Source organism: Podarcis melisellensis, assembly GCF_964234715.1.
Source record: "Podarcis melisellensis genome assembly, chromosome: 10".
Classification (NCBI taxonomy): domain Eukaryota; kingdom Metazoa; phylum Chordata; class Lepidosauria; order Squamata; family Lacertidae; genus Podarcis; species Podarcis melisellensis.
The window spans coordinates 34,989,619-35,013,364 of NC_138542.1; the positions used below are offsets into that span (position 1 = coordinate 34,989,619).

At 39.7% G+C, this 23,746-nt stretch overlaps 1 protein-coding gene across 10 annotated transcripts in view; it reads left to right on the forward strand.

The window, feature by feature from the left end:
* NAV3 (neuron navigator 3) overlaps positions 1 to 23,746 on the forward strand; it is a 430,775-nt gene that overhangs the window by 278,660 nt on the left and 128,369 nt on the right. For 8 of the 10 annotated variants that reach the window (XM_081929091.1, XM_081929086.1, XM_081929090.1 and 5 more), the window contains 4 exons: positions 2,864 to 3,047; positions 11,581 to 11,649; positions 16,189 to 16,328; positions 20,723 to 21,755. In XM_081929091.1, coding sequence (XP_081785217.1) covers positions 2,864 to 3,047; positions 11,581 to 11,649; positions 16,189 to 16,328; positions 20,723 to 21,755 — 1,426 coding nt within the window. The remainder of the gene's footprint in view (positions 1 to 2,863; positions 3,048 to 11,580; positions 11,650 to 16,188; positions 16,329 to 20,722; positions 21,756 to 23,746) is intronic. The other 2 variants (XM_081929093.1, XM_081929088.1) reach the window with 1 other exon arrangement.

Sequence of the window (23,746 nt, forward strand, 5' to 3'; positions counted from 1 at the left end):
AAACAGTCTGGCATTAATAAATGTTCTTAGAAGAACATCCAGTAAGCAGGTGTCCTTTAAGCAATCAATGATGCTATTTTGTTTGGAAATACTTTAAAAGCAATGGCTAACCTTCCATAGAATGATATAATTTATTAGGGTTTTATCTAATTCTGTAATTAAAAAACCCCCCAAAACCAGAAAAGCTCCAAAACCTATATGATGTAGGATTGTGTTTCTCATTTATTCTGCCTTTTTAAAAAAGTAATAGTTTTTCCTGTCACAGCTGGATTTTTAAAGTCTGTTGTTTGATAGTAGCTTCCTTGTAATCATAGCCTTAGGCTATGCACACATGCTTGAGAGGGAAGCCTTGTTGGGGAGAACAGGATTTACTTACCAGGAAACATGTTAAGAGTATATTTACAATTGCCTTTATTGTAAGCGAAGTGTGTGTGTGTGAAATGTTTTCCATCCATTTCAAAAATAAAATAAATAAAATTACCGTATTTTTCACCCCATAGGACACACTTTTTCCCCTCCAAAAATGAAGGAGAAATCTGGGTGCGTCCTATGGAGCGAATGCAGGCTTTCGCTGAAGCTTGGAGAGCGAGAGGGGTCGGTGCGCACTGACCCCTCTCGCTCTCCAGGCTTCAGGAAGACATCCGCAGCCTAGGCAGCCCTGTGGGAGTTCCCGCAGGGCTGTCTAGGCTGCAGGTAGCAGCCTGCTTCCCAGAGCGCCGGGCGCGCTGAAAGCAGACTTGGCCATGACTGGACCTAATAGTCAGGGGTCCCTTTACACATTAATGCATAGCATGCAGCTACATGCCATGCTTTTCTCTTATTAGCTGAGAACTGCAGCTAATGAATCTAGTTCTCTGGTCTCCTTAACGACACTTCATATTATGGAAGGGTCAGCTTCATACCTGTCTCCGTCAGCATTTGTGCTTGCTCATTTTAATGTGCTGTTTGCTGTGCTGTTAAGTGGATGATTCAACAAGATTCTGGTTAACAAATGGTTGGCATTTCTGTGGAGCTGAAGCAATAGAGTCTGTTGTTCACTTTCTTTTGCGTAGGAACCTGCATAACAAGTATAGAGAGAGGCTGGTTCTCCCTCTATAAAGCACATTTTCAGGGAATTTTGAAAGCCACATTGCTGAGAAGTTTGCAAAAAGATTGTATGTTGGCTGTCTGGGGGAGATATTTTGATGTATTCATTTTAAAGCTTTATTTAGCTGTATGTTTCATTTTAACTAGCTGTATGTTTTATTTGTGTAATTTTTTTGAGTAATTTGTGTAATTTTATTGGTCTGCGGTCATAATAAACAGCAACAACTTTCATTGCCAGCAGAGGAGGCCAAATTGTTGTATGGATTGCATTGTGTAGGGAGGGAAGTTTATCCCTAGTCTGTTGAGCTATTCTCCCCTACCTACCCCAGATTAGCTCCCTGTGTAGCTACGAGGCTTAGGAAAACAAGATCTGATTCATACCATTGGGAACTTTTTTCTAAGTTGTGTAGCTGCCTGGACGATGATTGTCAGGGAGGTCACGCCTGGGAAGGGGAGGAAGAGAGAACGCTCCCCCTTCACTGCACATTACAATCCCAATAATGATCTGCCCCACATTAAAGGAAAACAAGGAGGCACAGGACCTTGCTGTGTTTCAAGTATAACATGTAGTTTGATTCATACTAATGTTTAAAACACTATATTATACAGTTTGGGCAGTATAAGAAAATGTAGGCAGCTGCCTTGTAATGCATTTTTCCTGTAAGTCTGTTTTTTATCCATTTTTGCAAACTGCTTGAAATGTAGATGCTAATTATACTAATTGTGTTACAGTTTACTTTCTGCACTTTTCCCCACACCCCTTTTTTTCTTTGACCACTTTATTTACAAATGAAATTCTTCTAATAACATATTAATCATAAAAAATAAGAGGTTCATAATGTGGTTTCATACACACATTTATTAGGGAAGCAGAAGTGGTGACCTTCATAAATTTCAGAATGGGAGCACAGGTGGGGAAAGAAGGCTTCAGATTATCAAACAGATTAACAGCAGCTGCTTCTGTAGCAAAGGCTAATTTATAAAAGGAGAGAGACAGGGTTTCACCTCTAGAACTCAGCTTGCTTGCTATGCCTTTGGGTGCAAAAGTTGGCTGTGGAGGGGCAAGTTGAGCTGAGTGCTCATGTGTGGAGATAGGGAGACAGAGCTAAGGTTGAACCGCCAAGCCCAGCTCCTCACTGTGTAAGTGCTGGATGAGAGCACATAGGGTTGTGATGAAGCCAGGTATTGACTCTCCTTGCTCTTGCTTGCAGGAGTCAAATAGGGGTCCCTCAAAAACTGTATCATGGTAAAATAGGAATTGCTTATCTACCGGTAGTTCTTGGATTGGTGCAAACCATTTCAGACATCTAGGAGAACCTTTGGAATCTGCTTATCCAAAGTGTCCAGTCTATCAGACTGATAGAGATCAAATTCTGCTGGGGTGAAACTTGGAAATAGACTTGAGTGGTGGGGTGACTATGTCTACAATTCCAATGAGTTATAGATGGATTGGACTCACCTTTACAGATTCTTGTAGGCTTCCTCTGTTCCAGACGTCAGCTCTCCTCTGCCCCTTTCTGGAGTAGTAAGCTGTCTGTAGCTGCAGCAGTTGGGCCTTCCTGCAGGCGCTCTCAGTTCCAGAGAGCCAGGACACCATGTGAGGAGTGATAAAACATGGCTAGCTTTACTAGCAACCTCTAACCTCCTTGCACATGAGAACCTGCATTTGGTAACTTCCTACAATGCATTGTCTGTGGGTCTGCTGCTGAAGAGGATGTGGAAACTTCAAAGCATGCAGAGCAGAAGTCTAATTCTTATATTTTCTTCATTTTTTCAGAAATAAGGAATGGAAATTTGAAAGCCATTTTAGGGCTGTTTTTCAGTTTGTCTCGTTATAAACAGCAGCAACACCAACAGCAACAGTACTATCAGTCTTTGGTAGAGCTACAGCAGCACGTCTCTCATTCTCCACCTCCTGCTGATATTGGCCAGCCCAAAACACAGCAAGATATGCAGTCCAGGTAGGTCAGATAAAATATGCAATTAAAGTGCTCCCATGTTGTAATGGTTTTCTTTAGAAATCAGTTCTAAATGCTTGTCTACTTGGAATTAAACCTAAATTCAATTTGACTGGGGAGTTAAGTGTGCATCGCAGACTTAGGTTGCATTCACACAAACAGTTACTTTAACTTCTCTGTTGTTCCCAATAACAGTGGCATGAATGATGTGGCGTGACGAGGTGGGGAAACTTGTTAATTATAAACAAATATCTTGCACATTGAGGGGATCAACTTGTGAAATGTGAAATGAGATACAGAGTAAAGAAATGAATATGGATTCTTCTAACTCTTGTGTGTTGCAATGTTTGTTGTGAAAACATTACAGGGATAAGGCCTATCTTCCCCTTCCGAGAGTTATTTTTACTACACAGAATAGCATGATTATGGCATAAATAGTGTAATACGGAAGTACTCTGGGCTGTCACTACACCATGTAATTGAACATGATCTTCTCTGGTAGGGCAAGAAAGCACCCAGTTCTTAAAGCACAACAGAGATTACTTTTCTGAATAATATGCACTGTTTGTTTACATTCTTATAAATGGAGTAATACACTCCTAAATTGCATTTATCTTTTAGTTTACTGAACATGGTTCGTAGAAGGTATAATAAATGGAAACTGGAAGTCTACTCACCTAGGCTTCTAAAGTACTCTGTTATATCACTGTTAGTGCTGTCTAGAAAATTCAAATCTGGATTATCAACAGGGGATAATCAACTGGATTTTATTTATACAGTGAAACATATTTCTTTAATTCATTCTGTAAGAATAGTAACACAACACACAGATGATTAGACTTTGGTAAGCATGAATAAAGAATACACTTCATAACTTATTTTAATAATTCATGGTTAGAACAAATCTGCACATTTTGTGATATATATTTAATTGAATACAACACGTTGCTTTGTGTAAATTTTTCACTCATCATCTTTTCAGTGCTTTTGAAGAGTAAGGAGTTGAATTTAAAAGTGTTTCTCTCTCATTCCTTTTTTCTGCTTTAGCTATTGAAATGCAATCTACAGTGGGATAGTTGGCAACAGGTGTGCACTGTTTTCCCAATGAAGCGTAAAGTCATTAGGAAAAGTGCCTTGCAGCTCATGACACTATAATATTGCAATAACTACATTGGGTAGTACTTACATTGCAGTCATTGTAGTTTCCCAAGGGGCAATTGGTTCTTTGCAAGAGGCTGGGGCCAAGTGGGAGGAAGAAACACTCCCCCCTTTTACTGTGGCTGGAGCAGCATTGCCACTTCTGGCCCAGCTGGTAAGCGTGTTTTAAAAGGAAGATGAAAGGGCTGCAGGGTGGGGTGGTTCAGGGCAGCTGGGATGGGTTCAAGAGATACAGAGGAGGGAGGATAAGCGAGGCTAAATTGTGATTGGCTTGGAAATGAACTGAATCATTTCCCAAAAATTAAATTGTTTTCATTCATCCTAACATTTGCAGATAGCTTGTCTTAATTTGTGTTTGAATGTGCATGTATAGCATGGACACTATATTGCTGAAAATAGTTGTATTTGGTATATTACAATTAGAGTTGCATTGTTTGGGATGTATTCCCTGCCCGCCCCCCAAAAAAAGATAAAAGGAACATTGAGATTCCTTATGTTACTGTACTTTGAATACCTTTCATCAGGTAGAATCATTTAATGTAATGACTGTAACTTTAAGAGCGCACAGTAAAAAGATGTCTCACACTGATCTTGATGTATTGGAATATGAAGATCTATTGAGCCATTCCTCGTGGTCCAATAAAATAGGGTAAAAATGTGGCCTGGCACTATGGTTATGTTTCTCTGTGAGGGAGTGTAGATTGTAAAAACATTAATCAGAGTAATTGGCCTTTGCTTGGCCCTTGATCAGTGTAGATCATTGTAGAGGCTGACAAGCATATGGGAAGTTCTCCACTGAGAAGAATGTGCATTTTCCAAAGGCTGGGGGGGTGGGAGGAGATCACTTTGTCTGATGCACTAAGGAGAACTGGAATCAGGCATAGGAAACCTTGGCCCTCTAGATGTTTTGGGACTACAATTCCCATCACCACTGACCACTGGTCCTGTTAGCTAGGGATGATGGGAGTTGTAGTTCCAAAATATTTGGAGGGCCGAGTTTGCCTATGCCTGAGTCTTGGATGGTAAAACAAACAGAGAGGATGCATGAATTATTCAGTTTCCCCGTGAAATGTGCAAAGTAGGGGCTTATTTTTGTTCATATGCCAGTAGAGCTAACATATGATGTTTCTTCAGAGATGTGTGAATACATTCACACTTTGCATGTTCAAAGAAGGTGCAATGAGAGGAAGTTAGCATATTAATCTGCATCAAAGTAGCTTTGTATCTTTCCAGTGAGGAACCTTCTTTATATCCAGGCTGTTAATATTTCTGTGGTTGTCAAGGAGTTGTTGCAGTACAGCTCCCATCTTCCTTAGACTGCAAAGGATGCCAAGGAGTCAGGGATGATAGGAGTTGTAGTTTAGCAACATCTGGAGGATATAATGTTGACTGCCCCAAATCCATCCAGATAAATATGAAAGGAAAGGGTGTTTTACAAGAGAGACATTTTGGCCATCAATAAGCCTTTGTTTCTGAGAAAGGATTGAAAATAGTTATATTGAACAGTTCTGCTGAATTCTCTTTTTCTACATTTCACTTGCGAGTTAGTCACAGATTCATTTTCGTTTATTTTACACATACACAAAGGTCACAGCTCTGATGGCCTTATTTATACCTGTCAGCAGAAATGCATGGCAACAATGATTATATTATATTTTATGACATATTTTGCTAGTTTGTTTCAACATTGCAGCATATATCTAAGCTTGCCATGGCGATGATCTTTCAACCACCCAGATGCTAAGGGAAAACACATGTAGATGAAAGTTCTGTCCCATTTGTGGATTAGTTGGTAACTGATTTCAAGAAGCTGTCAGCAAAATTCCTAAATGCAGGCAAACCAACATTATCACATATAGAAATAGTGGTCGCAGCTTGACAGCCAGATGGATTTGCTTAATTCATTAAAGTTCACCCTGTGTTACTTTAGAAAAGCAAATATATTTGGCTGGTTGGTACTTATGGCTGGTTTTTTTGTAGGTAATGTTTTACTTTGCTCTTTCAAAGAAAAAGCAAAGGGAATAATGACTCTCACTGGACTAGCCGTTCTTGTGAGTTTTTTTTGAAGCCAATCAACAGCCTGGTTCACATGTAACACTAGGACAAACCATGACTAAATGAGCAAACATACAACTTCATGGAGCAAAATTCACAGTTGTTTGCCCCTTCCTTGGTCTTCCTCCTGCTGCTCTTTTCAAAGCCAAGCCATAGTTTGGTTTAGCATTATGTCCAAGCCCAGTGTCATACCTTGGCTTGCTCCAGACAAGTCATGAACCATAGCTAAAGTTCATTTTTTATTTACTGCATGCTGTTTGTATCAGGAGGAACTACCAGTATCTCTGTTTCGTCTGGTATGAGCTTTTTTTTAATTGATTGATTGAGTGAATTGATCCTCATCCAGCCCATTATCACAGTGATTCAGCACATCTACCACCTCACCTGCTGGATAGTAAAAAGAAATAACAAATTTCCATATTTATAGATTAGGTTCATTGAGTGAATTGCTTTTATCATGGGTGGACTACCTGTGCCTCTCCAGATGTTGGAATCTAGCTCCCATCAGCCTCAGTCAGCATGGATAGAGGTCAAAGATTAAGGGTGCTGGGTCCCCTCTGCCTACTCTTTGTTTCCTAATTTTGGTTATTAACTTTTAAGTTCTCAGTCAATCCATTTTCATTCTATCCCATGAGTTTCCCTAGGAGCCTTTTGTGGTGGACTTTGTTCAATATGTCTAACATATCCAAGTACATTGTACTGACTGGTACTGACCGGTTCTGACTGTGTCTTTAAGGAAGGAGTCAAATGCAGTTGTCAGTGCTAGCTGGGGTTGATGAAAGCCTGGAACCTTTACATTTTTGGGGTGGGGGCACAGGTTCCTACACCTCAACATGCACATGTTAAATAAACAAAATAACTACTAGGATTACAATTATGACTGTGTGCATAAATACTGTTACAAACTTTGCTGTTTGGAGGATGTTACTTGTAGACAAATTTATCCAGCAGGACAGAGGCTGTAGCCAATTCCTGGCTTCCCTAGGCAGGGGCTGGGAAGGGATGACTATTTGAAACAATACGGAGCTAGGTAAAGTAATGGCCTTGCAACAGAGGGCTCTTTTCCTCATGTCTTGGCTAGGCATTTAGTTGGTTGCTGTGAATGCTGGACTGTGTTGAGATCAACAACTGTCATGTGCAAGATAAGCAAAGCAATTTTACTCTGTGCCCACCAGTTTGTGCATTTTGGCTCTTGCTAATTTTGCCAAGTAAGCAAGACAATGCTGGTATTTCTAAAGCATTCCTGTTTCTTGTGATAACCTCTATGGCACTCAGTTGTCTCCAGTGTAATTGTTCTGTGAACATGAATGCAAGATACAAGTTCACATCCAGATCTGGTAATGGTATGTGTTCTTATTATTTTGTTTTGAATACTGTCTCTTGTCATATATTTTTTCCTCTGTAAAAGGAAACATAACCATATCTAGACATAATCATATCTAGGTTGGTGTAGTTTTTACAGTGCATAATAATTTCATATTCTATCATTTTTATATAAGCTATACATGTGAGATCTCATTAAAAGTGTTGGAAACTAAAAGAGAAAAATTGTATGCTTAAGTTTTTTTGAGCTTTATGGTTAGTTTGGGGATTTTCTTCCCATATAAGACAAAATTGCTCCTACAATTAACAACATATTTGACTTTTCAGATCATTGGCATATCTGCATTGCTTTGCAACCTGTTTTTAATCCAATAAAGGACTATACTATTTGCTTTATTACCCAAGGCTTCAATAATAAATCACAGGCTTCACTATTAGCTTTAGTATTCACCACAGGCTAGTATTCTTCCCTTATGATTCCTGATGACATGAGTTTAGTGGTGTCTGTTGATGAAATGAGTAGTCTATTGCACTGCAATCTAGACTTTTTCTCCCTTAAGTCACTTTTCAGTAAGTAGCTAGCTGCCTTTGTGAGTCACTCAAAGTACTTTTCCCATTTTCCACATAGAACCATTCTTGCTTACAGGAAGAGACTGGGGAATAATGCCAGCCTATCACATAGAAACTAATAGTCATCATTTTTATATTCATAATGCCAAGTGATTTGGTTTACACCAAAATTGCAGCCCTTTTTACTTGTTTCACTTTTCCAACAGGCAAGCATAGCCTCAAACTGAATGCTGTTCCAAGTTGCCTCTCCTATTCACCCCTTATCTCCACTCCATATTACCATCTCACGCTGCTGCTGGGGAAAACAAAATCCAGACAAAACTTTGACCATGCCCATTGATTTCTCTTTCTCTGACAGTTTCCAGAGTTCACTCCTCAATATTAGTGTGAAGGGTGAACTTGCTAAATCAAAAAGGGTAATTTTCTTGCCAAGTAACAAATCCAACATTACAACTTTGCCAAAAGTTCTTTTGATAGTTCAAAATGTTGAAGTATCTTCAAATTTAAACCTGCAGTAGTGTGAGGCCGTCTGAGTGCTTTAAAACCATTTTATTTAACTTCTTTAAATGTAGAAGCCCCCTTTAAGAGACTAGGGAGCACATAGTTTAAAAGTAGGCCCAGAATTGTCCCTGGAAATGGCACTTACGTCATAATGTAACATTTATTTCCTGGTGCTTAATTAGGCTGTGTGTGTAAAAGTTGCCTCCATAGGTCCATGTGGACAGTCTTCTTTCTTCCTCTGCATGCTCCCTGAAAAATAAATAATGCTATTTGATCACATTGAGCCATTTCCAGGGGCATTTCTTGCCCTGCTTTGAAAGTGCGTGGCAAGAACCAGTAGCAGTTGGCAGGGTGGCACAGACTGGAATGGTTTGCTGATCTGGCTTCCCAATGTTGCATGTTGAGGCCAGTTACTGAGAAGGGGATGAGCAGGCCATCGATGGGAAGTTCAGCACAGTGCAAGTGTAGTGGCAGGAGCATCAGAGTAGCTCCACTACTGCTGCCATATCAAGCTTCCTGCTGCCTCCCTCTTGGTGATGACAGTGATGTGCAGCATTGGGAAGTGAAGTCAACAAAACTGTCCTACCCACAGTGCCTCGCCAGCCACTACTGGCAAGAAGTATGCTTCCTAGTCTGCCAGAGAGACTTTGACATGCAAGGAAGTTCAGGCTCTAATCTTTATTGGCAAGGAAGTTAAAATAAAAAAGAAATGGTTTGAAAGCCCTCAGATCACCCCATATCACTGTATGTTCACTACTTTTCTTTCCAACTGCACAGACACAGAAAATACAAACTAACTTGGAACCAAACTTGGCTTGAAGTATGAAAATATTAACGTTCATTGGAATTACGTTACATTCAAGAATTACGAACATACTAGATTTGACTTCCAAATGGACAAATGCTGAGTTTCAACAGCGTCACTCAGTATATGTGAACTTGGTTCCAAATCCCTGGATTGCAGCAGTGTTTTCTCTGATACTGTTAATACTAGCTGTGCACTGCTAGGACAATCTAGATGAAGCCCAGCTCAGCACCACCTTATTGCGTTCTTCCCATTCTGCATTCCCTCCCGATTGTGTGTTCCTGCAAGCTCTCACTTGTGTAATGGGAAAAGTCAGGCACCTAACTTTCCATCACTTTTGGGGGCAGCAAGGGGTAGCGGCATGAAGGATTTAGCCTTGTGATTCCCAGCTGTAATAAGTTATACAGTCCAGCAACAGTTTCACAAAGTTATAAGTGGTCTAGTTACATCCCTTGTCATATATTCCTGGCCAAATCTCATCACATCACTTGTCACTATCATCACCTCTTAGAATTAACCATGCTATGTTCTTTACTAACACCAGCACCTTCCTTTGATTTTCATTTTGTGCATCATTGCTATGCATGTTTCTAGCATAGACTGTGCTTACAGAACACATCGTCATTGTATCCATGTTTCCAAGCCAGTAGTGCTGGATAATAACAGTGGGACGAATGTGTCATAATATAATGAAAAAGTAGATTTGTCTGCTACACAGTGTCATTCTGCTCTGTCATTCTGGTTAGTTCTTCTCACAAAAAAGTTGATTTTAGTAAAGCAGCCCTAAAATGCTGTATAAAATCTTTAGTGTGCTTTTTAATGAAGTTTGACGGTAACACATGGCACATGGTCCCCATTAATACTTTTGGGTGTCCTTTTAAAGCAGGAATGGGCAAACTGCAGCCCACCAGATGTTGCTGGATTAAATCTCCCATCATCCATAACTACTGGCCCTGCTGGTTGGAGCTGATTGAGGTCGGAGTCCAACAACATCTGGAGGCCACAAGTTTCCCTTCCCAATAAATAATGGCTTTCTTCAGCAAAGATGATACCCTCAATTAGTGTTGAAAGTGGATGCTTAGATAAAATTTTATGGCATCTACTGCAAAGTTCAGTGCCAGTATTTGTATCTGCAATAAGCTCTGAGTTTGCTCAGCAATGATACATCTTGAGTTTTAACCCAGCTAGAATGTGGACAGTTTACCATGGTCAACATAAAGAACAATATTACAGAAACAAAAGTAGTATCTCCAGTCCCCCACTCACTCCCTTCTGCTCCTGAATAAAAAAAAAGCAAGACTTAAACAAGAACATTCTGCCAGAGATTACCATGTGGGGCTGGCAGTTGTGAGCTTTACTTATTCTTATTCACACAAGCAATACATGCCTACCAAAACTCAATAAAATCATTGTCTTTTTCTCCATCTAAAGCTTGTTTGGTAAATCTCTCTATAGGAACAATTGACCAGATTTGTTGGCACCCACAGTCTTTAGATAAATTGTCCAAATTCTTCCAGTTGTGTGCAACTGAATGCCAATAGAAATGTTCCTGTTCTCCCCATCAAAAATGGCTAACAGAGCTAATTGGGTGCAAAGACTGTTGAGTAATCTCTTGTAAGAATGTCTTTTAAACCATGTGTAGAGCTTCTAATGATCACCACATATGGTAGAAGGTTCCAGCCTAGCCACATTTCCTTCAACAGTGTGGTGAAAATAGAGAACTGTTTCTGTTGCACCTCTGGGGTGTCAAGTACCACCTGTGTAAGATCTTAAATGTTATTTTTTTAGTCTTAGGAAAAACAGATAATAGAGGTTTCTTAGTACACACATTGCACCAGTCTGCCCACTCCAATTCCTTTCCCACATCTTACTCCCATAGGTTTCACCACTCTGGGAATCTGTGGATGGGACAGTTTACAACGCCTTGCATTACAACATAGTCCGTACTTTGAAAACTCATGGTATAATCATTACATTTAATGCATTCTTTGATTAATTTGTTTTCTATCCATGTTCTTATTTGCATAACATTAAGTCATCATTTGGTGGTAAGTTTTTGCTTTTTATGCATATTCAAAAAAAATCAAATCCGTTAATTCAATTTCTCTGTTTCTTCTCATACAGTCTGACAGCCAGATATGCAACTCAGTCTAATCACAGTGGAATTGCAACCAGTCAAAAAAAGCCTTCTAGGTCAGTTAACATCTCTAATTTATTGCTTGCTAGTGATACTTAATGGAGTCACTGCCCACTGGCATTTTATTCTTTAAACCACAGTAGACATTCAACTCTTTATCACCATAGCTTTTAAATGCAAGCTTTGCATAATTTTTAGTTGGCCAGTGGAAAAGCCTTGCCCAAGACTGCAAAAATAACAGCTTTGTATAATAGCTGTAGGGATATCTGTGTGTTGCAACTTAGCATACTGTATGTAAAATAATTGATTTAAATGAGCTGTCAACTTTCTAGAGGGATTTTAGTGCTCTTATGCTTCTTGCTCAACACACAGACTAGAGACAGACTTGAAGCATATTATTTAGCTCTGCCACAGGGGAAACTTTGCATCTGATCTGTTGATAGAGAATCATACAATGAAATCCACACTGTCATTCTTACCCACATTGCCCCTTACTCTTTGCCAACTTCTGCTGTGGCTCCTCTACCTGTCTGGGGAAAAATTAACAACCTATCATGCACTTGGGTGCCTGAGCTGGGAAGCATCCCATTTCAGGTACTTGGCTAAATAAAGCTTTGTGGCTTTTAATCAGCTGAAGAAGGCTAGCAGCGAGTGAATGATCCAGAGAGGGGTGTAGTGGTCAAGGACATATATTGGCTCAGTTGTGACATCACAGCACCACTGCAAGCTCTTTATTCAGGTTATGTCTGTCTGCTCCCATAATTTGGTTCACAAGTGAATAAAAATTCTACTAATCAGTTTTTCAGTTTATTGGCCCAGCTCAATAGAGCAGAAATTGAACTGTATGATACTGTTTATCTTGGTGGAAAACAACTGTAAATTTTAAAATTCAGGAGGGTTGTTAGTGTGGGAAAGGATTAGAACAATAATGCTCAAACTTCACCTTTTGGATCCCTTCTTTATTGCATTTATTAGACTGCCACTTAAAACATCCCATAACTTATTGTCAGAATCTGTCTATTGCAGACCATTCTTGCCCATATTCCTCATTGCTAGTGTAGAGTTTGGGGTCTGCTGCTCATTTTATGTAAGTTGAACCCTAGAATGTTGATATCACATGCAGCCTGGGCACTGCAAGGGTAATATAGTAAGATCAGAAAAGCAATGAATGAATATTTATGCCTTTATCAGTCTTTTCATTGGGGGGCCCCTGACAGGAAGGGCTGTAACACAGTGGTAAAAGCACAGAGTTTCCAGGCAGGGCTAGTAAATATTCTGAAGCTCTCAGCCATTGCTAGCCAGTGTAGATGATACTGAATTAAAAGGTCTGACTCAGTGCGACCAGCTTCCTATGAAAATAGTTTAAGAACCACTTGGGTAGAAGAATTAGCACTGCTTCAGCCTGAAATGTATTTAATAAAGTATTGTGAGAAATTTCTACTGTTAGGGACAACTTTTGTTTGTGTGGAGCTGGGAATTAAATGAATTGAAACAATGAATTGTCTTTAAATGAAACAAAATCTTAGTCTTAGATGGCTTGCATGTTGATTGCCTGTTCTACCTCCGCCATTGACTTCTCTATTATAAACACTAAAATCTGTGCATTTACTTCCAAAAGGAGGACTCCTAGCTCCTCTTGTTTTGTTCAGTCTGTGTTGATTATGTGTAGTTAAAAAATGAAACTGTTTACATTATTTGCTTTGCAGTTCATTGCTAACAATGAACTATCAGCTGTGTAATCCAATGTATGGCATCAGTTTTCTATTGTAAGCTGAACTGCTGGTGATAGCCTGGAATGAGCTATACCAAAGCACAGTTGTTGTGCACCTGTGGTCATAGGTTTTCTGTCTGCATTTATTGTAGGCTCTCTTGTCTCCTTCACAATTCATCATGTCTGGGCTCTAACAACTGTTTCTTGTCTAATGATATAAATTTATAACAGTGTTTGTACATTTTTGACCAGAAGTATGTTCCTTGTGAATTACCTGTTCCTTTATACTTTGCATTTCCTTTGTTGCTTAAATGATTCTGTGGGAGAATGACTGGAAATGGAATGAATTGTGTGTGTGTGTGTGTGTGTGTGTGTGTGACAATAGCCTTGAGATCTGTTTTCAAGTATCACAAAGGCCCTTTTGGGCTGTTTCCCGCCTCATTTTCTTAACTGGAATATAGGGAGGGAGGTACCTGAGAAATATGATTATTAATACAGTGGTACCTCGGGTTGCAGATACTTCAGGTTACAGACTCCGCTAACCCAGAAATAGTACCTCAAGTTAAGAACTTTGCTTCAGGATAAGAACAGAAATCATGTGGTGGTGGTGGGAGGCCCCATTAGCTAAAGTGGTCCTCAGGTTAAGAACAATTTCAGGTTAAGAACAGACCTCCAGAACGAATTAAGTTCTTAACCTGAGGTACCACTGTATAAGCAACTGAATTTTAACATGCATTTTTGTATATTTGTAAATTAACTGGATCAGTAGCCATAGATTTGTTGTTGTTGTTAATTGAATTTGTATACCACCCTTCATCTGAAGATCACAGGGTGGTTCACAACATAAAAATATAAAATGAGAAGCCAAAATACACAATAAAACATAAACAAGCCAATAACATCCCTCCCACAGACACATTTAAAAGCCCATAGAATCTTAAATCAGCCAAAAGTCTGCTTCTAGAGAAGCATTTTTGCCTGGTGGTATCTAAAGATATGCAATGAGGGTGCCAAGTGAGCCTCCCTGGGGACACCATTCCAAAGGGGGGGGGCAGCGCAGAAAATGCTTGTTCTGGTGTTGCCGCCCTCCAAACCTCTCATGGAGGAGGCACATGAAGAAGGGCTTCAAATGATTATTGCAGGATTGGGTTGAGGTAGTCCATATGGGGACAGACAATCCTTGAAATATTTCAGTCCTGAGCCATTGAAGGCTTCATTGGTTAAAAGCAGTACAGTACTATGAATTGGGCCTGAATACTAACTGGCAGCTGCTGCAGTTGGGCCAGGATCAGTGTTTGGGCCAGAAGAAAGTTTAATCAAACTGTCTTCCCTCGATGAGCAATTTCACTGCCAACTTATGCACCAGTTGAAGTTTCCAAACCATTTTCAGAGGTAGCCCTTCATATCCAGTGCTAGTTTTCTATAAAAGGAGGTGCCAGAACTCACCATGAATGCAACTGAGTTCCAGTGACTTCCAGCTGAAAAAAAAGCCCTGTATATAAGGTGTTTCAGTAATCTAACCTAGCGGTTACCTGAGCATAAACAACAGGTGTTAGGCTATCCCCGTCCAGATAGGGGCACAGATGGGACACCAGTCAAAGCTGACGGCAAAGTACCCCTAAGTTACGCACCGGTGCCCTCAGAGGTCTAGGGAACCACTCACTAACAGTGCCCCAGTCTTATCTGGATTTTATAGGCCATGATAAAGTTTTGTATGCTTAGATTTGCTGACAGTGCAGATTCCAAAGGAACAGGCCAACAGCCAGAATAAACTAAAAAGTAACATGGATTATTAGACATCTAACATCACAATTTTCCAGTTACCTACTTCACAAAGTGGTGACCTGCTTAGATAGAGATATAGTGGTTAAACAACTGCAGTTTTATATTGAAATATGCTCTCTTGATGTGCCACTATAGTAAGCAAAGCCCTTTCTTAAACAAATGCCCCCTTTCATTTTCTTCTTGCATTTCCTCTCTTTTCTCCCACTGTGGCAGCTATTAGCATTTCACAATGCAAATGTTTGAAATATCCTAAACTAGTAACACCTGCTTCTAGGTAACATTCACAATCCTGATTTAACCTGTCCTTAAGTCTGTTGAGGTACCAGTTGTGTGCATTGAACTAGAGCAATTTATTTTTATTGGCAGCTTGTAAGACAACGCAACACTGCTTAATCTCTACACCAGACAATCAAATCAAAATAATTACAATGTGGGTCTGTACTTATTGCAGAGAGTGGCATCTTTATTGTTAACTCTGATACCCAGGATATTTCAGATGGTGGCAGCAAATACCAACAAGTGAAATATGTAGCCTGAGCAGATCTCTTTAATTCAAGAGTTTTCATTTGAAGTAATGAAGATGTGAGCAATGCAAAATGTTGAATTTCTCATCTTACCATCTAATGCCTTCTGCAGATATCTGAGTTTCTGGAACAAAAGAAGAAATAAAGCACTCGTGGAGTATAGTGCTTATTTTCAAAACTGTGTTTAGAGTATATATTTCCACTAAACTGTATTCCATGGGTTGTTTTAGCTTTGTTATATTTATCTTAGAAATATATGGAACTGAACTATTTGAATAAAACAGTTGTATGGCTCCTGGAAAAACATGGGTGAATCTTTTTTGCAGTGTAAATGGAAAATGCAAAGGATCCTTATATGTTTGTCTCTGACTGTATATATCATATTTTCTTCTTTTGTACTGTTTAAGGTGTTCCTTTTGTCCATGGTCTAACTAACCATTAATTATGTTGTTGTTCATTGTCATGACCTTCCTTAAAACCATTGTTGATCAGCTCTGTGAATTTATTCTGCAACTGAAAAGTTAACTGTCTCACATGCACTTGCAAGAAATTCATTTCTGACTGTGCTATTCTAGGCTTCCCGGGCCCTCAAGGGTGCCAGCTGCAGGCAGCAGTACCAAAGTCCAGGGAGCCTCAAATTTAAATCGGAGAAGTCAGAGCTTTAATAGCATTGACAAAAACAAGCCTCCGCAATATGCAAATGGAAATGAAAAAGGTAAGTGTTTGAATGGATGCCAGGCTTACTGAGCATACAAATCTGTAAAGGTTCTACACAAGTCAGGGAAAAAAGATGAAATGTTTAAAATACTAATTCTGAGATATAAGTAGAATATAATTGTTGGCTCTGAGGATCCTTCTATTTCTGGCAAAAGATGTCTAACGTTTTGAGCTGCAGTTGGATATATATAAATTTTCAGCAGCTGTTTTTTGGGGGTAGATTTCAATCCTAAGCAGTGGAAACTTTATAAAATCTGACATTCGGTGATGGCTCAGTGTTGAATGGAGTCTTAAAGCATCCTGCATCAAGGATGCTACTTGTAGCATCTCTTCCGTACTTGTGGTAAATTATATACCTTCTGCCTTCAAGAATATCATTCTTGCATATATTCGGTCACTGAAATATTCTTTTTTTTCCTATCTCAGGGGTCAGGAAAATAGAACATTTAAAAAAAGCAATGTGCAGCAGCTTTACCACAAGGTGGGAGTAGATGTCATTGAATGAGCACCAGTGTTCAGTTAGATGTGGGGGAGGAATTAATTCACATAGGCATTGCAAATTTCTGTACCAAGCAAGTTTTATTGTGGTATCTTTCTCTAAGGATCTTTCTTTAAGCAATATTAACATTTCATCTTCATTACTTATCATCGCGTTCAATCTGTTATTCTCTACCTATTTTGGGTAGTGGTAGGACTCAATATGGTTTATGGTCCACCTCATAATTAAGAGAATTTGATGCCTATGGAGTATCGTTTAGACCAGGGGTAGTCAACCTTTTTATACCTACCGCCCACTAGTGCATCTTTCTTGATGGTAACGTTTCCTTACCGCCCACCAGTGCTCAGTGGAAGGAGAATTCAGCTTGTGCCATAGAACCCCCTACCGCCCACCTAAAATCCTGAAACGCCCACTAGTGGGCGGTAGGGACCAGGTTGACAACCCCGCTTTAGACATTAAAGGAGAACCTGTTACATCATGTTTGTTACCCAACATAATAATTACTGATGTAAAGGAATCTTAATAATACTTTAGAGGTAATGCATTTTGATTGCTAGGTTAATCGTGGGCTTTAAAAATAAACAGTAGCAAGATATATACTGGTAGTATATATCAGGAGAGCAACAAAGGACTTAAAGGAAAACAGTTGGTTCTAATTTACATGACTATCCATAATTTGATTGTTCCTTTATGCCATAAGAGAATCTTCAAAATACTTCAGATCTCATAATAATTTATGGGTTTCATATTTATAATCCATGCTGTTTGTGCTGAGTAGCTGTACAATTAACCTTGCATCAAAAGCTTCCCTTAAAGGTTAATATTGTTATTTGCCAAAATCAATCCCATTACTTACTACTGTAGGAATAAATTTGCAGTAGATAAAAATAAATAAATAAATAAATAATGGAGGGGGTTTAGAATACCATATGCAGCACTACAGGGGCACTTGGCTATTAAATTAGAGCAACCTGCAGACATTTTCCATAACCCAATCTGCAGAGTTGCTGAACCTGAAAAAGAAAACATTTTCCTGAATAAAGTGGATCCTAAAAAATGGTTTCAAATATAAGCACTGCCCTAATTTTCCCCTTCAGCGAGGGCTTCTCTCAGAGCTTTGTGCATTGAATTTAAAAATTGAGAGGAGCTTCTGTGTGTGTTTGATGGAAGATGCTTAGAAGCCTCCACACAACTGAAAATCCTGATGAGGCATGAATGTCTTATCACGTTTGTGGTGCTGGGGAATTGAGGATGGAGTTTCCTCGAATGCACACTCCTGCCCCTCTATGCAAGTCTAATATTTTGAAGACTAAACTGATAGTCCTGGTAGGTTCTTGGTGAAGCTAGTCACTGATTCGCTAAGCCATATACAAATATGATTTAATGTGTAAAAGCAGAATGTTCCATAATCTCTGCTTTCAGGACAAAAAAAATGCTGCTACAATTTCTTTTCAAACTATTATTCTCAGATTATTTTATTGGGTCCTCAGGCTTGCTTTTCCATTTGTGTCACGGGCTCCAAATTGAAACCATTAGCTACATATACAGAAAGAGTATTTTCTTTGACATACTGTGGAACTAAATAGCATAAATCCATGCTATAAATCCTTTTTAGCTAACTGGAAAAGTGATCTAAATAATTAAATTATGTACAGTGGTTGGGCAAACATAACTGGTTTTCTATGGAGTAATCACTATTTAACACTTCCTTTCCCCAAATCTTTGCTTTGTTTTCCAAATTAGCTTGGTTTATTCCAAACCAAATTACGTTCACATAGGAAACAATAAATGTATAGTTTTGCCTTTTGTAGTTATTTTTTTCTACTTTAAATAGCAGCAATGGGGGGGTAATCAGGATCAGGGCTATGATGAGCCGGGTAGGGTTTCTTTTTAACTCCTTGCACACTCCTACAGAAAATCTGCCCTCACCCAAAGGTTTTGTTTGCACTGGGAGAGAAGCTGCCACTGGTACCAATGCAAATTACTTCCCTCCCTGTTCTGCTGACAGGAGTGTTACTGTCATCTTAGCAACACCATTGAACGCCCTATGTTTTCCTGTATGTAGGACTGTCACTAATTTATGTGTTCACTTATGTCTTCTTTGCACCATTTCTACATAAATCTGATAACGCTTTAAAATAAACTGCACAAAAATCTGTATTTGCACACACGCTTATAACACGTATATCATGACAAAATATGTAGATAAATGCATACTGTATCTCAGTGTCTGGAATTCTAAACATATTTTATTCTGAAGTGTGCATGGTCAAATGCATGTTGGCATGATTTTTGAGCAGAGAGCAACATTACATTCCAATCTACGCATCAGTCCACATGGTGGAGATCAGGTCATGTGACATCTGAATTCACAGAAAACTAATTTCTCAAGCATCCCTAGTATTATTAAGCACTTCAGTCTTGAAGCTTTTTGGCATGATCAGTATTAAAAAGAAACAAGGGAGTTAAATTATCCCAATCCTTTTCAAGCTTGAGGCCTGTGGAAATTTCAATCTTGTTCTGATTCAATTCAATTGTTCCCTTTATTTAATTTATAGTGATACCGTCTGCTCAGGTAATTTCTAGCCCTGTCCTATTTTTATTACTGAGATTCAATTCCACCAATATATTTGTTGGGTAAACCACTGAAAACAGCAACACCACCCTTGTATGAATGGTTTCATCGCTGCTATTCCTTTACTTCCATACTGTGCTTGCTTCAGCTTCATTTATTCCCCTTATCCTCTATCTTACAAATATTTCTGGTGTAGCTCCTTTTGCATACAAAATCCTACACCTGACCTTTCTGATATTTCCTTCATGTTGCCCATAGGAGCCCTTATGTCTTTAGTAGTCATGTCATAGAGCTAAAGCCCCAAGATAAAATGCACCTGCTGAATGCCATACCTCCATGCTGCTGTTAAGGTCACAGGGGTGGATTTTTTATACCAGGTATTGGTAACCTTAATCTAACCAGGCCAGAGAGCAGTCAGTGTCAGCCTTAATTTACCCCCGATTTGATGGATGTGACTGTGCAGGTGGAAATGGCTGGTGCTGACATAGCTAGAGGGGACCCTACATGAGGCAAGTGGGGCAGACTTATCCTACTGTGCTGTCTGTCACTTTCAATCCTGTTAAATCAGATACATAGGCTTGTGTTGACCTTGGTGACTTTGTAGTGGCCAAAAGGGCCTCTAGAATGTCACAATAAGAATATTATTTCAGATCTTGATTCATTCCTCCTGTTATCCTTCTCACTGTTATCACCCTAGGTTTCCGTTCCAAGCCAATATTCTGAATCTGTTTGCAGCATGCAGTTATACACTTTCTCACTAGCACAGTGGCTTCTAGGACAAGGCTGTTAGTTTCATCCATTTATTTTTTTAAGGAAATAATTACAGATTCATGTTCCTCTTCCTTTTACCCACCAGCCCAGTGCCATATCCTTTTGTAATCTGGAGCTCCTGTTAATACGTGGGCGGCTGAAGCTTCCTCCAATCCAAAACGCTTTTTGCTGAGCATAAAACAGCAATTATAATGCATGATTTGTGAGGAAAATAATTTAAGCAATCAAAAGGTATTTTTGTACTTAAGTTTCTGACAAGTTTGGAGAAACGACAAGAGGGTAGGCTTACGTATTTAAACTAGGTCAATGGGAACATGTTTTAGAAGGCTCAGTTCCCACAGTGCTTTCAATTGTGCAACTAATTGAAAGATTATTGGATTGTTTTTGTTTTTATTATGTATTGTGTGTTTTTATGTTAGAACTTCCCTGAGACCTGCAGGCATAGGGCAGTATACATATTTATATCATCCATCATCATCATTTGGAATGCATAGTTTGGGGAGCTCTGCAGTTTTAATGCCCTCGTGTTTTTCTCTTTCAAAACCAGAATCACCCAAAGGTCCTCATCCATCTGCAGGCATGAATGGAAATGTACAGCATCCCACCAGCACTGGGCAGCAGCCGGTCTCTGCCATCCCCTCTCCAAGTGCCAGCAAGCCTTGGCGCAGCAAATCCATGAATGTCAAACACAGTGCCACCTCTACCATGCTGTCTGTCAAGCAGCCCAGTCCCGCAACCTCTCCTACGCCACCTTCAGATAGGCTTAAGCCACCCCTTTCTGAAGGGCCCAAAACTCCTTCATCTGGGCAGAAATCCATGTTAGAGAAATTCAAGTTGGTTAACGCTAGGACTGTTTTGCGGCCTCCCTTGTCATCCAGTTCAGGTCCCAGTGACAGCGGGAGAGACGAAGAAGCCTTTTTAGATTGTGGCGAAATGGACGGCTTCGGCGGTGGTCTCAACAGTGCTGGCTCCACCAGCAGCAGCAGCCCTAAAATATCACCTAAACTAACCCCTCCAAAAGCTGGAAGCAAAAATCTCAGCAATAAAAAGTCTTTGCTACAGCCAAAGGACAAAGAGGAAAAGAGCAGGGACAAAAACAAAGTTTGCACTGAGAAGACGGCGAAGGAAGAGAAGGACCAGGCCACAGAGACACCTGCAAAAAAGACCTCAAAAATTGCGAGCCTGATCCCCAAGGGGAACAAGGCTGCATCAGCCAAGAAGGAAAGTCTAATACCTTCATCTAGTGGTATACCAAAACCTGGATCAAAAGTACCGACATCAAAGCAAAGTACTTCACCGGCATGTTCAGGAAGTAAAGAGGCGGAAAAATTGAGGAGTGCAAAGGGGAACCAACCCCAGTCAACAGCAAAATCGCAAGGTAATGAGAAAGCATACACTCCTTCTGGTCTTCCCTCTTCTGAAGGAAAGGAATCTAGTACGGCTCTTACCCCTAGTTCATCTGCTGCTCTTTCCATTGCTGCAACTAGTGGGCAAGCACCAGGAAGCAGTATTGTGCAACTTCCTCAGCAACAGCAATACAGCCACCCAAATACGGCCACAGTAGCACCATTTATTTATAGGTAAGATGAGTTTCTACTTTTTCTGTAACTAAGTGTGGCAAGCTATTTTTCAAAGAAGTGGTTTTATTTGAATATATTTCACCATATATTTAATTTTTTTAGAAAATGCGGTTGCTTAAAACTATGGCAAAAAACTGATCACACAGCAATACCATCTTAAGAAAAGTTAATCATGGGAGTTTTCTCCCCTGGTCTATTCCATTCAGAACTATCTGTAGAAAGATTTTTAATCGACCAAGATTGGTCTATTAAAAACCTTTCTAAAGATAGTTTTCTATTTAAGTTACATTATAGTTCAAAGGCTATTAATCATGAAATAAGGATTTCTTTTAAGTTTTTCATGTGTGCTAAAACTCAATCTAATTGTTTAACCACATCAGTTAACAAACATGGATACATATGCTATAATGTTATTGTTTTAGTTAAATAAATTGTTTCAATTGTTATTAAGGAAATGTACTTCCAATAAAGTACAGCAGAAAAGTTGTCCAAATATAAACAGTTAACTTATTAAACCTCACAATAATTTTATAATTATCTGTTGATGTATTTCTAACAGTATAACCAAATCAGTAATTTTTTTATAGGACTGTAAAAGCTACTCTGAAAATTTATTATTCCGAAAATGAAACCTTCATCTGGTTGCAAATACTAAGATTATACCAGCAAGAATGAGTCTTTCTGTAAAAGATTTAAATCAAGTCTTACTTAAATCAAATCATATCTACCTTGACTAGAAGCCATTCTGTTTTGTTCTTAAATTAAAAACATTGAAAGTTTGGGATCTCAGGCCAGGATATATATGCTGCTTCAGTACCTCAGCAACAGATATGGAGGCAGATTTAAAAACAACATGATCTTTGGATCGGATAGTTCTTTTTACCTATCATGCGAAGAGCAGCACAGAAACAAGTGGCCCCATGTGGCTTCCAGGGAACATGGTAGGGGCAATGTTACATTAGAAGTAAAACTCACAGGCCTGTGAGCACCTTCTTGCATCATGTACCTTTTTCAGCCCACAGTTTTCCACAAACAGAAGTTGCAGCTAAGTATTTTAAAGTTAGATCTTCCGTGAAATGGAAACTCGCAAGGATGAAGTTCTGTTTCAAGCTTTTTAAAGAAGCCAACACACAGTTATCATAGGATATATTTAAGTTGAATAACTGTTTTTGTCAGCTAAAAATTAACTTGTAGATTCTGTATGCTGGTATGCATATGAGTCTTTGATAGGTTTTGAAATAGTTAGCATAAATGGGTATGGAAATAATAGTGGTGACTATATTAATAGTAATAAATATATACATGACAACCAAGTAGGGCATCTTAGAAAACAGAAAGATAGGTGATTGCATTCTACTGTTATGCATTACCCTCCCTTTCCTCTAAGAAGTTCATGGCTTAGTTTATCTTTCATTTTATCCTTGCAAATTTTATCCTGCTTTACAGTTTGCTATGGCTACCCAGTGAGCTATCCTCATGCTGACCACTGATTTGCACCTGAGATTTTCACACACTGGCTTTATGCCTAAGGTCTCCCTACTACACCTGTTAACTTGCATTTGACTGCACTGAAAAAGTAAAGCCTGGTTTCTGCAGGCCAATGCATATGCTTCTTTCTCTCATTCTCTAAGGCTGCAGTCCTTACCAGCAGCGGAGCAAGCCGATCGGGTGCCTGGGGCGGCGCATGTGCCCAGGGGCAGGGCCAGCCAGGGCAGGATGCTCTGCCGGGCCTCCAAGGAGTCTGCCTGCCTCCTCCCACTCAGCCGCCCTACAGCTGAGGCGGCAAGTGGACTGTTTAGGGCAGAGTGGAGCCTGTGGGCGCCCAACCCACCGCGTCACTCCCAGGAGAGACGCATGGCTCGGGCGTGCCGCAGGCCCCGTGGTGAGTGCTGGCCAGCATTTTGTCACCCCCTCAGTTGTGACACCCGGTAATCCCCACCACACCCGCCTTCCTCCTCCCCCCCCCCGATCCTTACCCTCCACCCCACACT